Genomic DNA, 13999 nt, shown 5'->3' with positions numbered 1-13999 from the left:
CTACAGCTGCTGGCCTATACCACAGCCACAGCAACACAGGATCCGAGCCGCATCTGTGACCTACACCACAGCTCATGGCAACGCCGGTCCCCAACCCACTGAGTGAGGCCAGGGATTGAACCTGCATCAGTGGATACCAGTCCATCATAGTATACCTCATGGATACTAGTCGAACTCGTTTCCGCTGTGCCACAACGGGAACTCCTAAACAGTGGCATTAATCTTGATGGGCAGGTGCATGTACTCTGAAAAGCAGGTGAAGTCTGAGACTCATTGAAGGAAGGCCATGTCCAGGCACCTTCTCTCTTGCCATGGGGCTCATAGGCTCATTGAGCAAACGCTCCAGATATCACTGGGCTTGGCACATAGTCACATCCATGCTGCTGAATTAAATTACCTGTGATACCACTCACTCCATTGTACACAGAGGACAAGAATTATTTCCACTGTTTTTGCTTTCATACCCAGGACTGAGGACAGTTCCTTGCACGTGGTAGGTGCTCAGTAAATATTAAGTTGGATTTAATCACATGGGAAATTTTGAAAGTAAACTTTGCAACATGATTCATTTGAGAGAAATTAGGTTCCCTTAGTGTGATCACACTGGGCAAAACATTATCTACTTCTTATTACCTAATGACCCATGGAAATTCTGAATTCATGAGCTCTTTCTACCTTTGTCATAATTACAGCTAGATAGATAAATTTTACTGTGTGGTCAGTCTTTTTAGTTGCGAAAGCTCACAGAAATACACTACCTTTTTTGGTTATACTTCTTTCCCTCTTTAGCAGTTTTTTAGAATGTAGAGACTTCAAGATTTTCTGTGATCATTTTCTTTTCTATCAAAAGAGCATGTTGTTTTGTTTTTTTAAATAAATTTATTGGAGTATAGTTGACTTAGAAAGTTGTGTTAGTTGAGCATATTGTTTTGACTATCAGATCATAATTTTCCCCCATCCCTTGAGTAATGCTAACTCTAGCCCTTGCAAAAATACATAATTAAATTACACACACACACACACACACACACAACGCCCCCCCTCCCCCATAAAACTCTGGGCCCTCATTGTTTATCCTCCTAAAACGACATCTTTCCCATGACTAGTGTGGATTTCAGCTCTCCCTTCTGCTACGTGGGGTGTAGTAGTCAGCAGATAAGTGAGTAATGGGAGGTTCTGTCATGGTGGTTGGAACAGCGTCTGGGAGTTTGGGAAGCTGCTTTCTACTCTTAGCAAAAGCAGAGGCCCACTGTGTGACTTGGGCCAAAGTTGTATGTTTCTGAGCATTTCTTTTCTTCGTCACTAAAACTGGGGAGTTTTATTTAATGTGAGAATTTCACTCCAGAGTCTCGTCTTACACTCTGTTTAAAAATATATATATAGGGCAATATCCATTAAGGTTTACCATATCAATCCTGTAAGTGGCATTTAAGTACATGTACATCGTGCAACCATCACCACCCTCCATCTCCAGAACTGCCTCATACTCTTAAAAGGTACTGCCTAACCATTTAATTTAATCAGCCAGAATTTCTTGAGACCAACTGGAAGTAAATACCTGAAAAAGAATATGTTAAATTACAAAACTGTATTTGTAACTGAACTCTAAATAAATTATAACAGTAACCGACTATTCCTGAACACTTACTATATGTTAGGCATCATATGAAGCATTACCTGTAATAACTCTTTTATTCTCACAGTAACCTTTTGGGATATAGGATGGTGTTGTCTGTATCTTGCAAACGAGGACACCAAGGTGGCAATGTTCTGTGACATATTGGGATCACCCAACTCAGGGTGATAGAGCCGTGTGGGCACACAGTGGCCTGGCTCCAGGGCTCAACCCCCTCAACCTCTGTGCGCCACAGTATGGGGGCCTCTCTCTTCAGCTGTCAGAGCTGCCCAGCTCCTGGTTCCTGCGAGAGCTACCAGTGAGAGGCTCACAAGAGGCACTGATTACTTCACTTAGGATTTGGGGGGGTTTTCTTTAGTTTTTGAGGAGTCTGGCAGGATGACTTAGGCTGCTATGTAAGAGGGTTTTGCCCTTATCCCTTTTCTCTCTGTTATGAACACATCCAGTGGGTGGGCCAGAGTTCAACTTACAGGTGAACAGGTTACCTACCTGTTCAGTCTCCACTGACATTAGAGTGCTTTGACTTAAAATTCAGAAGTCTCAGAAAAATGCTCTAGCATGTTGAAGCAGATGTAGTTATATATATATAAGTCACACTTTAGAGAGAAACAGTTTTGTTTTTTTAAAAAAATCCTGCTTAAGTCGTTTCTCTTGAAGGTCTAGAGCTTAATTAACAGGACAGACAAAATCCTCCTCTAAGAACTTAGGGAAGGTGAGACAATGAACATTATGTATTTAATCAATCGCTCAGTCAGTCAGTCACTGCTCTCCCTTGGGCAGAGGAATCAGTAAAGGCTGTACAAACATTAGCAGTAATTTATTTTGAGTGGTGTGTCTATAGTTTGGGATATTTTTGAGGAAGTCATTGAAGATGACTATCCTCTGGTTTAAAATAATAAAAGCAGAAACTCTTTAGCACGAATAACTAATGTGTAAGTATAGTTTTGATGGATATTTTGGCCAGCTAAGGGCTCAGAGAGAATCAGCTATGGGGAGACAAAGACAGCATGGAGAACAGGGAAGAGTGAGAGGCTAAGCTGGCTGTGGGGACCAGTTCAGAGGAAGAGGGTGAAAGAGATGGGGATCAAGGTGCACAAGTGTTATTTAGTTCACTTTACAGATGCCCCGTGGGTACAGATGTCATTTTTGTCTTTCTTTGAGAAGAAGCCAGCTTGTTTGGGGGCAGTATGACATAGTGGGTAAGAGTATCGGTCCTAGAACCAGACAGCTGGGGCCATTACTGACCTTCAATGATGTAATCTTCCTTCGCGTGGTTGTTAGAGGATTGCATGCGGAGTGTTTAGGTAGAACTGAACTTGGCGCATAGCTTGTTCTCAGTAATTATTAGATGCTTCTGTTGTTGCTGTTGCTGCTGATCAAATAGGGAATATTTCTTTTTTCCCAGAACTTTCCTGTGCAAGGTATGGTGTATCAGAGCAGCTAGCATCAAACTGGAGGTGGTAGCAACTTTTTTTTCTTTCTACGGCTGCACCTACAGCGTATGGAAGTGCTTAGGCTAGGGGTCAATCAGACCTGCAGCTGCCAGCCTTCACCACAGCCGTGGCAACTTGGATCCGAGCCACCTCTGCCACCTACACTGCGGCTTTTGGCAACGCCAGATCCTTAACCCACTGAGTGAGGTCAGGGATCGAACCCGCATCCTCACAGCGGTGGAACCGTATGTCAGGTTCTTAATTGGCTGAGCCACAGTGGGAACTCTGGTAGCAACTTAATAACTGTGTGCTCCCTGGCACCAGTAAGCATTATTTGTAATGCAAGTATAATGATATTTATCTTTCTGGTCTATTGAGAAAAATCCCATGAGAAAATATTTGTGAAAGTGATAAAATTTTATGTAAAGTACTTTATATAAAGTAAGGCACTTTAATGTATTTTCCTTCTCTTTTATTCTTTCACAAGTCATTTCATTCTTTAAGCCATATCTCTCTTTAAAGAAGTCCCTCGTATGTATAAGCCCCCAAATTCTCTACCTGTAAGTGCGTCCATAAGATATTTATCTGCAGTGCTAGGAAAGCACCTCTGTAGCAGAAAAGACAGGTACACACATCATAATTTATTTCATGGGTTAGGAAGTGCCTCTGATTTTGAGTTCCTTCAGTGTGCTGAGAAGTCCCCTCAGACTGTCTAGAAAAATTTCCTCCTTCCTCTTAATATCTTTCAATATCTCACTTCTTTTCAAGACCAGTTCAGTTGTCACTTCTTAATGGAAGCCTGCTGTGAAATCTAGCCCGAATTATGATGATTCTCTGTTCTGGGCTCCTGATACCCTTTGCAGATATGTATTACAGGACTTTTCACATTATGTCGTAATTCTTCCTTTTTATATCTGTCTTCTATCATAGCCAACAGACACCATCATCTTGGTTTTCATATGTGACTGACAGAGCATCCTAGGTGCTTGTGATATTTGATTGGTTCCTCTTTTTAATTTGATGAATCTGTCAGTTATTCAGTATAAACTCACCCCTTTTACAGCAGAGGCAATCCAGACTGACCAACTGAGTTGCCCAGTATTATACAGTAGGTCACAGGCAGATCAAGACTAGAACACAGGCGTTTAAGTTCCAGGTTTTGTGTTCTTTCTGGGTGGTTGAAGAATGATCTGTGCTTGGAATGTCAACATGGTGAAGGATTTGACACTATCATTATGAGTAAGCACAAAGGTATTATTCCTGTATGAATCTTAATGCAATGTAAAATACTTTTTAAAAGGATTATTTACAATGGAAATGAATATGAAAATTACCTATTATTTAGGAGTGCCTTTTAGATGAATAAATACATTATTTTTCTCTGTTGATGCCTCTCTTAACCTCCTTTCATGGTAGCTGGTGAGTTTATTTTTTGTTATAGGTGACCTCTAATGTATGGGTCACTATTTCTGTATACTAAAAATTATAATGTGGGATTCTCATGTCTGTTAATCTTGTTCTTGCTCTCTCCAGGTTTCATAGCCTCAGACATGACATCAAGACACTCCAGTACACAGTTGTGGTTAATCACACACTATCATGAAATGGGATCATTGTACGACTACCTTCAGCTCACTACTCTGGATACAGTTAGCTGCCTGCGAATAGTGCTGTCCATAGCTAGTGGTCTTGCACATTTGCACATAGAGATATTTGGGACCCAAGGAAAACCAGCCATTGCTCATCGAGATTTGAAAAGCAAAAACATCCTGGTTAAGAAGAATGGACAGTGTTGCATAGCAGATTTGGGTAAATTTTAAAAAATATTTTTTTGTGTGTCTTTTTGCCATTTCTTGGGCCGCTCCCGCGGCATATGGAGGTTCCCAGGCTAGGGGTCTAATCGGACCTGTAGCCACCGGCCTACGCCAGAGCCACAGCAACGCAGGATCCGAGCCGCATCTGCAACCTACTACACCACAGCTCACGGCAATGCTGGATCGTTAACCCACTGAGCAAGGGCAGGGATCGAACCCGCAACCTCATGGTTCCTAGTCAGATTCGTTAACCACTGCGCCATGACGGGAACTCCTAAAAAATATTTTTAATTACTGTTTACACTATTGTTGTAGTCCATTGTTTAGCCAGGTTACATCTCCCATCCCACCCTCACCCCCGCAACATTTCGTTATGAAAAATTGCAAGCAAGTTTGCAGATTGAAAGGATTTCACAGTAAACACCTTGTGTATCTACCACCTAGATTTTTCCATGAACATTTTATTGCTTTTTTTTTTTTTTTCTTTTTGGCCACCTTGTGGCCCATGGAGTTCCTGGACCAGAGATCAAATCCAAACTATAGTTGCAACGAAACCACAATTTCTGATCCTTAACCCACTGTGCTGGGCCAAGAATTGAACCTCATCCTGGTGCTCCAGAGATGGCACCCATCCTGTTGGGCCACAGCGGAAACTCCTATGAACATTTTACTGTTATCACATATCTATCTGTCCTACATTTATCAACACATCCTAATTTTTGATACATTTCAAAGTGAACTACAAAGAGCCCTTCCCTCTGATGGCTTCAGCATCACAGCACTGTATCATTCGCTGGAGTTCTTTTTTTCGTTTTGCGTTTGTTAGGGCCACACCTGCGGCTTATGGAGGTTCCCAAGCTAGGGGTCGAATCAGAGCTACAGCTGCCAGCCTACACCTGAGTTTATTTTTCCATAGCCATAGCTGCTGGTCACAGACCCAGCAATGCCCAGATCCCAGCCGCATCTGTGACCTACAACACAGCTCATGGCAATGCCAGATCCTTAACCCACTGAGCAAGGCAGGGGATTGAACCCACAACCTCATGGTGCCTAGTTGGATTCGTTTCCACTGCACCACGATGGGAACTCCCCACTGGAGTTCTTTACTTTTTTTTTACTTTTGGGTAAAATTTACATTTCACATGAATGCACAAGTCACAAATATACACTCTCAAGAGTTCTGACAAATGCTTTAAAATCCACATCCCTATCAAGATACAGAACTTTTCATTACTCTGGAAAGTCACCTCATGCTGGTTCATTCAGGCCCTGTCCCAGCTCCCATGAGAGGCAGCCAGGACTTTGCATTCTGATTTCACAAGCCTTTATACACAGTAGGTACACAGTTAAATAACCTATGGAATGAGTTTGTTTTAAACACAGTTTATAAGTTGTTCTTCTGTAACCAAGTCAAAATTTTCAATCAGAAAAGAGGAAAAAAAATATGCTCAAACCAATTTACCATCTGCCCTGCTGGGATAGCTCATTGTTATGGTATTAGGGTAAAGCTTAATATAGCTTTAATTGCCTTGTAAATAAGATTATCTTCATTAATAGTGATATTCTATATAAAAACTATTCATCCTAGACTCCTAAACTATTGGCTGAAAATTATCTAATGAGAAATGAATTATAATATTGGTTATTTTCCGTGAGGATCCTTACTCTACTTGAATAAAACATAGTTTATCTTGTATTTGTATCATTAGTGTTACACTGAAAGGTTTAGGCAGTACTAGCTCTAAAGATATATAAATGATAAAATTTGTTTTTAAACACAAGGGATTTGACATGTCAGGAAATTTCTTTTGAATCCCTTTAAAGTCTTTGCATTCATGCTAAGAAAGTATTTTACTGTCTTTTCCAAATATGAAAAGGCATGACCCCAAAGTGTTTGTGGGCAGTTTGGGTTGTGTAGAAGACTTTTTATGCCATAGCTTATGTAGCTAAGGTGGTTTGAGTTACCCAATTATTGACCCAGTATTTTTGTTCAAGTCTTTTCATCTGTCTGTTTATTTACCCTAAGTGCTAACCTGCTTCCACTCAGGGCAGAGCTGGGGTGCTTATTAGCAAGGGGGCTTCAGTGTTTGACACTGTGCCTTGTTCTTCTCTGCTGTTTATGTACTATTCATGCTAGTAAAAACCAATTGTGCCCACCTCCCATGATTCTTATAAGATTCAGAAATTATTGTAAGTGCTTGGCACATAATCATTCCAATTGTAGCTGCTGTTGTAGTCCTGAGGCCTAGGGAAGATGGACAGATTGAGGCAGCTGTTGGTTTTGGTTTATGAGACTGGGAGGCAGTTATTTTAAGCAAATTCAGCTAATTAATTATTTAACTACATTTATTTTGGCCTGTAGCCTTCGGTTGGACCCATGGTCTCATTCAGAAATCTGTGTTAAGGGGTTATTATTCAGGGAAGTAGATGCATAGTATGGGAGACAGCTCCTGTAAGACCACAATTTATATTAATTTTTTACTTTATACCTAGAAAGTAAGGGTTACTTGTTAGAAATTATGTTGTTATTAATACTCCAAAACTGGTAATTCGCATCGTGGCTCAGTGGAATCGAATCCAACTAGGAAACATGAGGTTGTGGGTTTGATCTCTGGCCTCACTCAGTGGGTTAAGGATCTGGCGTTGCCATGAGCTGTGGTGTAGGTCGCAGATGGGGCTCGGATCTGGCATTGCTGTGGTTGTGGCATAGGCCAGCGGCTACAGCTCCGATTAGACCCCTAGCCTGGAACCTCCATATGCCAAAAGTGTGGCCCTAAAAGACAAAAACAAAAACAAAAAAACCTGCAAAACCACCAGTATTTTAGCAAAAATACCAGTATGCTATTTTCCTTTTTATTATAGAAAAATTCAAGCATACAGAAGGGTTGAAAAAATGTATAATAATCATATCCACAACAACTAGATTCAATAATTAAAATTTTACCATATTTGCTTTATCTATATGTGGTTGTGTATACATATTTGCAAATAAGTTGCAGACGTCACAATTCTTTACCTCTTAATTACTTCAAAATGCATCCCCTAAAAATACTTCAAAATATATCTCTTGCATAATCACAGTTTATCACACTTGAAAGTTATCCATTACTCTCTAACATCACTTAATAGCCATTTTCAAAATTTTCCAGTATTTCTAAAGAAGAATTCAGGCAATTTTCCCACATAGTATTTGGTTGACTTATCTCTTTATTAGTTAATAATCATCTATTACCGGAAAACAAATTACCTCTAAAACATAACAGCTTAAAACAGCACACATTTATTATCTCGCACAGATGTCTGAGGATCAGCAGTCTTGGAACAACTCAGGTCTCTGATTCTGGCTCAGGCCTGCATCGGGGTAACAGTTAAACTGTCTTTATGGGCTGCAGGCACCTGAAGGCTTGTTGGGACTGGAGGAACTGCCAGGGTGTCTCACTCACATAGCTGAGGACAGGAAGCCCCAGTCCCTTGTCATGTGGCCCTGTCCACTGGGCTGCTTCTTGAGTGTCCTCATAACAGGATGAATGAGCCCAGAGCAAACAGGAAGCCACATGCCTTCTATGTCCTAATTTTGAAGATACTCTCTTCTGCTATATTCTGTTTGATAGTGCAGCCCACACTCAAGGGGAGTTGAGTTTCCCCTCTTGAAGGGAGAAGTTTCAAAAAACTTGTGGATGTATTTTGAAACCACCACAGGTAGTATCTCCATGTTCTATTTAAACTGTATCTTTTTTGTATACCGTTATTTCAACTCTTGGAAATGGTAGAGGGGCACATATGATTTTGGAAATGTTCATAGTGGCCATAGAATCTTAGAGTTGAATATAAAAACACAGGCAGGAAGAAACAGTTCAATTTAGTCAAATGCAGTTGCCGATATCATTGGTAATTATTAAAGCTAAGATAACACATTGTATCCCTGGCTTGATGTGGAGCCTTTATCCCATCCATACAAAGCCATGGGGTAAGAGGAGAAGCATTCTCCTTAGATGGCTTGAGGGATTCCCTTTGGGTTGCAGAGGTTTAAACAGCCTGCTAGCTCCACTTTGACAATTTGCATTATTTTGAGTGTTAGAGGAATCATCTTCCCGTCGGTCTGCATATGCATTAAAAAGTGATTCCATTCTTAAGTAAACTGTTCATGTATCTGTCCATTCCTCTCAGTCTGTGAGAAATACCAGGTTTCTCTAATTGGCTGAGGAATTTGAAATTAGGCATGGCTTAAGAAAGCGTTTCAAAACCATTTAACATTAGAATCGTGCTTTATTTTTATGTTTTGCTTTTTAAGGCCACACCCATGGCATATGGAGGTTCCCAGGCTAGGGGTTGAATGGGAGCTACAGCTGCCAGCCTATGCCACAGCCACAGTAACTTGGGATCCAAGCAGCATCTGTGACCACAGCTCATGGCAACACCAGATCCTTAACCCATTGAGTGAGGCCAGGGATCGAACCTACAACCTCATGGGGTTACTGGTTGGATTTGTTTCCACTGTGCCACAGTGGGAACTCCAGAATCATGCTTTAAATTGAGGGCCAGCTTAGTGTCCTCTGCACGTGTGGCTACAGAGAAAGGCCCATCCATGGGTCTGGTCTGCATTACCCTCCAGAATAGCAGTCCTTCTTTAGGGATGGAGCAGAGTCCAGAGCGGTTCGCCCTTTGTGTAGTGATAAATTTCTTCAAAGTCTGCTTCACATGGTTTGAAATTTGTGTCTGCAGCTAGCGGGTGGAACTTGAGAGCTTCATTTGCATCTTGTTAAGCCACTTCGAGGCTCTCATTTAACTTGCGAGCCTGTCTTCCTGTGGATTTCAAACACCGGCCTCACATTGGTTTGGTGCATTAGTCTATTATTTACCCAAAACTTTTTGTCTCCGAGGTTCATATATTAACCTACTAGCCTCGGAATGTTTCTGGCATCAGCCCTATTTCCTGCTCAAAGAAGTCATCCCAAGGGCACTTCAGAGATGGCACTGGGTGTGATGCAGCCCTCACCACGGGCGCCACAGGAGGGCGCTTTGGAGTGAGGTTGGTTTAAAATACTTCAGCAACCCTCTGTGAGAAAGGAAGGGAGCAGACTCACACTGTGGTCTTCTTCCTTTCAGGCCTGGCGGTCATGCATTCCCAGAGCACCAATCAGCTCGACGTGGGGAACAACCCCCGTGTGGGCACCAAACGTTACATGGCCCCCGAAGTTCTCGATGAGACCATCCAGGTGGATTGCTTCGATTCTTATAAGAGAGTTGATATTTGGGCCTTTGGACTTGTCTTGTGGGAAGTGGCCAGGCGGATGGTGAGCAATGGTAGGTATCTGTTCGTATCTAATATTGTCCTTGTCCAAGTCCTCCTGATTGCTACCTTTAAAAGGCAGAGAGGGTATTTAAGTCCACATTGTTCCGTGAATCATACATGTATAGCTGCCGGCATTTATATTTGATATATGGCCGGTAGGTGGAAGGCACGGAAGGGCAGTCTGTTTTAACTGCATAAGAAGAAATGGTTGTAGAAAAATATTTATAGAACAGACTACATATTTCTTTTTTTTTTTTAAACCATCTGTATTTTATTTCTTCCTCCCTTCATCTTTCTTATTCTGCCTCTCTTCCCACCCTTCCTCCTCCTTTGCTCTTTTCACAAGTGAGGTTTATTGTGAGGAGAATGCTCAAATAAATCTAAGGGTGAATTCTGCTGTTGTAGATATTTTTACTTCTTAAGTCTGGACTATTGAGAAGAGACTCAGGTTGTACACTCAGAATTCATTTCTTTGTAAGAAGCAGGCTGTGCCTGCTGAGTAAGTGAAGCTTAAATTCAGGAAGCCCTGAATAGGAGGCTCATGCTGGTCCTCTTAGAAGTAAATTTTATGAAACTGCGTTCCCTTAACAGTAAGGGAAGCATATGTCTATCATTTTAAACTTTAACCTCCATCTTTCAAATCAGCCACAGATACATTGTTGGAATTTAAGTTCATTGTATTCTGAAAGCACTCCCTGTCCTCATTCACATTGCACATGCCCCGTCTACCCACAAAGTGGTCATTATAGCAGCATCTCTGGAATTGACTAAACCAACCTCTTCATATCTTCACCACTGGAAGTCTTAATTTCACAGAGGATGTGTGTGAAATTGTTCCAGGAAAACAGAAGAGCATGCCATATCTTTAAATTAATATTCATTTTCAGAAGATACTTACACTCCTGGGACCCAGTGGAATCCTGCATTTGAAGTATTAAAGGAATAATGCTTGAAATCACAAGCCTCTGTGCTCCATCCCACCTTCCACTTATATTTTTTTGTAAGGATTGAAATTCTTGGGGCAATCATAATTTCAAGAATAACATAGCCAGAGAGTAGGAGATTCTGTGAGGAAAGTGGAGTTGGGGTAACGTAACAGTTTTAGTGTGCAATAATTAAAATCGGCAAGCCTTTGAGGTACCTTCCTCCTATGCCCCGCCCCCCTCAAAGCATGTTTGCTTTTAACAGACTCTCTGAGGATATCAAAACCCATGTTTCACATTAAACATAAACACACATGCATTGTGACCTGACATTTATTTATTTATTTTTTTTTGGATGGAGCCATGAAGATTTTCTTGGTAATTGTTTCTCAATTTTTGGGACTTGCATTTTGTGCCATTCAAGTGCCTTGAGAATTGTTTGCAACAGAGTGATTGTTTTGCTGATTTATAAAGTTCTGAACTTTGCCTGAAATTGCTCAGCGACTTCATTTCCCCATCCCCCTCTAATAATTCTCAAGCACCTTAGAACTGAAAATCAAGTTCTAATTAGTTTATCTTAAACACTTTTCAAGAAGGACTGGTGTCATAATAAACCGTGTGATGGGGAACTTGCCCCAGATGGAAAGGAAGTTAATATTCCAAGGCCAGGATAGTAGCAGTCCAGTTGTGAGGGTGCTGGAGCCACGCCAAGCAAGCCTGTGTGATGAAAGCTGAACTTGGCAGAAATTTGGGATTTGGGCTCTGTAAGAACTCATGTTGCAAATTCGTTCCCTGTGTCACAGGCTTAAACCCAAATGGTTTTTAAAGATCAGCTGTGATTAATAGGAGTCAGTTGGAAATTAGAGTCATCAGTTTAAAATGTAGCTCAACAAATAGTTTTCTTGATCTATCTTGTGTTTTAACATTATCTTTGAAAAAAAAAATCATGAAGGGTAAAGGAAGAGAGGCTATATTGGTTTTCTCATTTACTGATCTCCTGCTTCCATCATAATTTAGATTGTTTTCTTGTTCTTGAAATTTTGTGGGTTGAGTTTCTGTTCTGTGGTTTGATTTTTTTAGGGGGAGGTAAGGGTATGTCATGTCTCATTTTAAATCAGATACTGCCCCTTGACAATGACTAATTTGATATTTTCCCTTCTCTTTCTCCAGTCTCCCTTCTCCCATGAATAGTCACAGGGCCACATGTACACTCACACACACACACACACGGAAATCAGTTATCCAAATTCAAACTCAAAAATGTTCATTGCTGCTTGTCTATTAATATTAGTATTTTAGTCATTACTACCCCCAAGCAGAAAAATGAGTAGAAAGAAAAATAAGAAAAATTTGCTTTAACATTCCAACATTCATGTCTCCCCCCCTTCTTCTCTATGCAACCATGTATATATTTTTTTACTTAGTGGTAATCACAGTATAGATATAATTCTGTATCATCTTTTTCATTTCAGTGTTTTTTAATGTTAGTCTGTGTTTATTTTAAATGGTCACATGATAGTTCATGAATTTAACCATTGCCATATTGTTAGACATCCTGTCTCGTCCATGTGGGGCCAATAGTAGACATCTCTGTTCATATAACTTTTTCATTTGGGGAATTATTCTTAATCTGAGAAAAAGGCCTACTAGGTCAAAGAATATGAAGTTTTTATGGCTTGACACATATTGCCAAATTGCTTTCCATAAGAATTGTTCTAATTTACAATATCTCACCCACCCCAGGGCGTGATGTACCTATTTCATGTTCTTACCAGCTTTAAGAATTGTCATTAAAAGTATATGTATTTTTGAAATTATTGCATATAAAATGTACCTCATTTAAATATATGAATATCTTATCTTAGGAAGGTCATTATAATTATGTGTCCTTTGAGTTTCTGAGTCCATTATAGAAATTGATGACCAGATAGTTCTGCAGCAATACGATCCTCAGGTGAACCATGAGTATAAAAATATGTTGCATTTTATATTTTCACGGGAATTTTATATTTATTTGCTACTACTAATAAACGTCATGCTGTGTCTGTCTAGGAAATGAGAGTTAAGTCCATTTTCACATCTTGAGAATTTCTCAGTAGTGTCTTTTGGAATTTACTGTTTGACATAGTTTCTGGAATTGGTAGGGAAGAAAACAGTTTTCTTGCCATTTCTGTGTGAATTTTCTGTATGAAGCTGAGACAGGGGTTTGCTTGGATTGATAGTTGTTAAACTGGAGATTGTGCAGCTGAATCACCTAGAAACACAGTGCTGAACCCGTCCCAGGTTTGATTTAGAGGTGGAGAGTGGTACTGAGAATCTTCTTTAACATGGTCCCAGGTGAGGCTGAGGCCGCTGGGTCAGCGATAGGACTCCTGAGATCTCATGTTAAAATGGAATCCCTTAAATCAGTCTCACCCAGGACAGGAAACAAAGCTCCCCTCCGTGCCCCCACCCTCACCCCCCATGCAGAGGGAACCCCTCCGAGTGGGAGTCCCTGATTTGTATTCTGATGCTTTAGGTGAAACTTGCTCTATCTTCCAGGCTGAAGAGGGGTCCATTGCTTCTTAAGAGGCTTGTAAGTAGGCCTTGGCCTTTCTAGATTTTTGCTACTTTGGCAGCCTTTCCTTTCCTTTCCTTTTTTTTTTTTTTGAATAGTTCTCCAGACACGCTGGTTTTTGGTTACCTGGGTTGTTCAGTGTGGTGTGACAATAGAATCTGATGTGTGTATTTCATAGATAAATGGGTACATCATAACTCTGCACTCATGCCATTGGCTTTGGTTGAATAAAAACCTGCACTGGCCCCATCCAGTCATCCTGCAGCTCATTCCCTCTTGAGATTAGAGGTCCTTTCTCTGGGCCCTCAGCCTTCAGTGTGCTACTTTGTCTGGATCCCTGTAG

General features: G+C 40.8%; 1 protein-coding gene across 9 annotated transcripts in view; it reads left to right on the top strand.

Annotated features, from left to right (window-relative positions):
- The window catches only part of ACVR1 (activin A receptor type 1), a 141275-nt gene that overhangs the window by 110254 nt on the left and 17022 nt on the right, over window positions 1-13999 (top strand). For all 9 annotated transcript variants that reach the window (XM_013984146.3, XM_001927798.8, XM_085001179.1 and 6 more), the window contains 2 exons: window positions 4603-4878; window positions 9990-10187. In XM_013984146.3, coding sequence (XP_013839600.1) covers window positions 4603-4878; window positions 9990-10187 — 474 coding nt within the window. The remainder of the gene's footprint in view (window positions 1-4602; window positions 4879-9989; window positions 10188-13999) is intronic.

The sequence above is a fragment of the Sus scrofa genome, chromosome 15 (genome assembly GCF_054392235.1).
Source record: "Sus scrofa isolate SSC_HxYL_T2T_F1_AM1 chromosome 15, Sscrofa_HxYL_maternal_Yorkshire_Landrace_v2.0, whole genome shotgun sequence".
Lineage (NCBI taxonomy): Eukaryota > Metazoa > Chordata > Mammalia > Artiodactyla > Suidae > Sus > Sus scrofa.
This window is presented reverse-complemented; position numbering and strand designations above follow the sequence as displayed.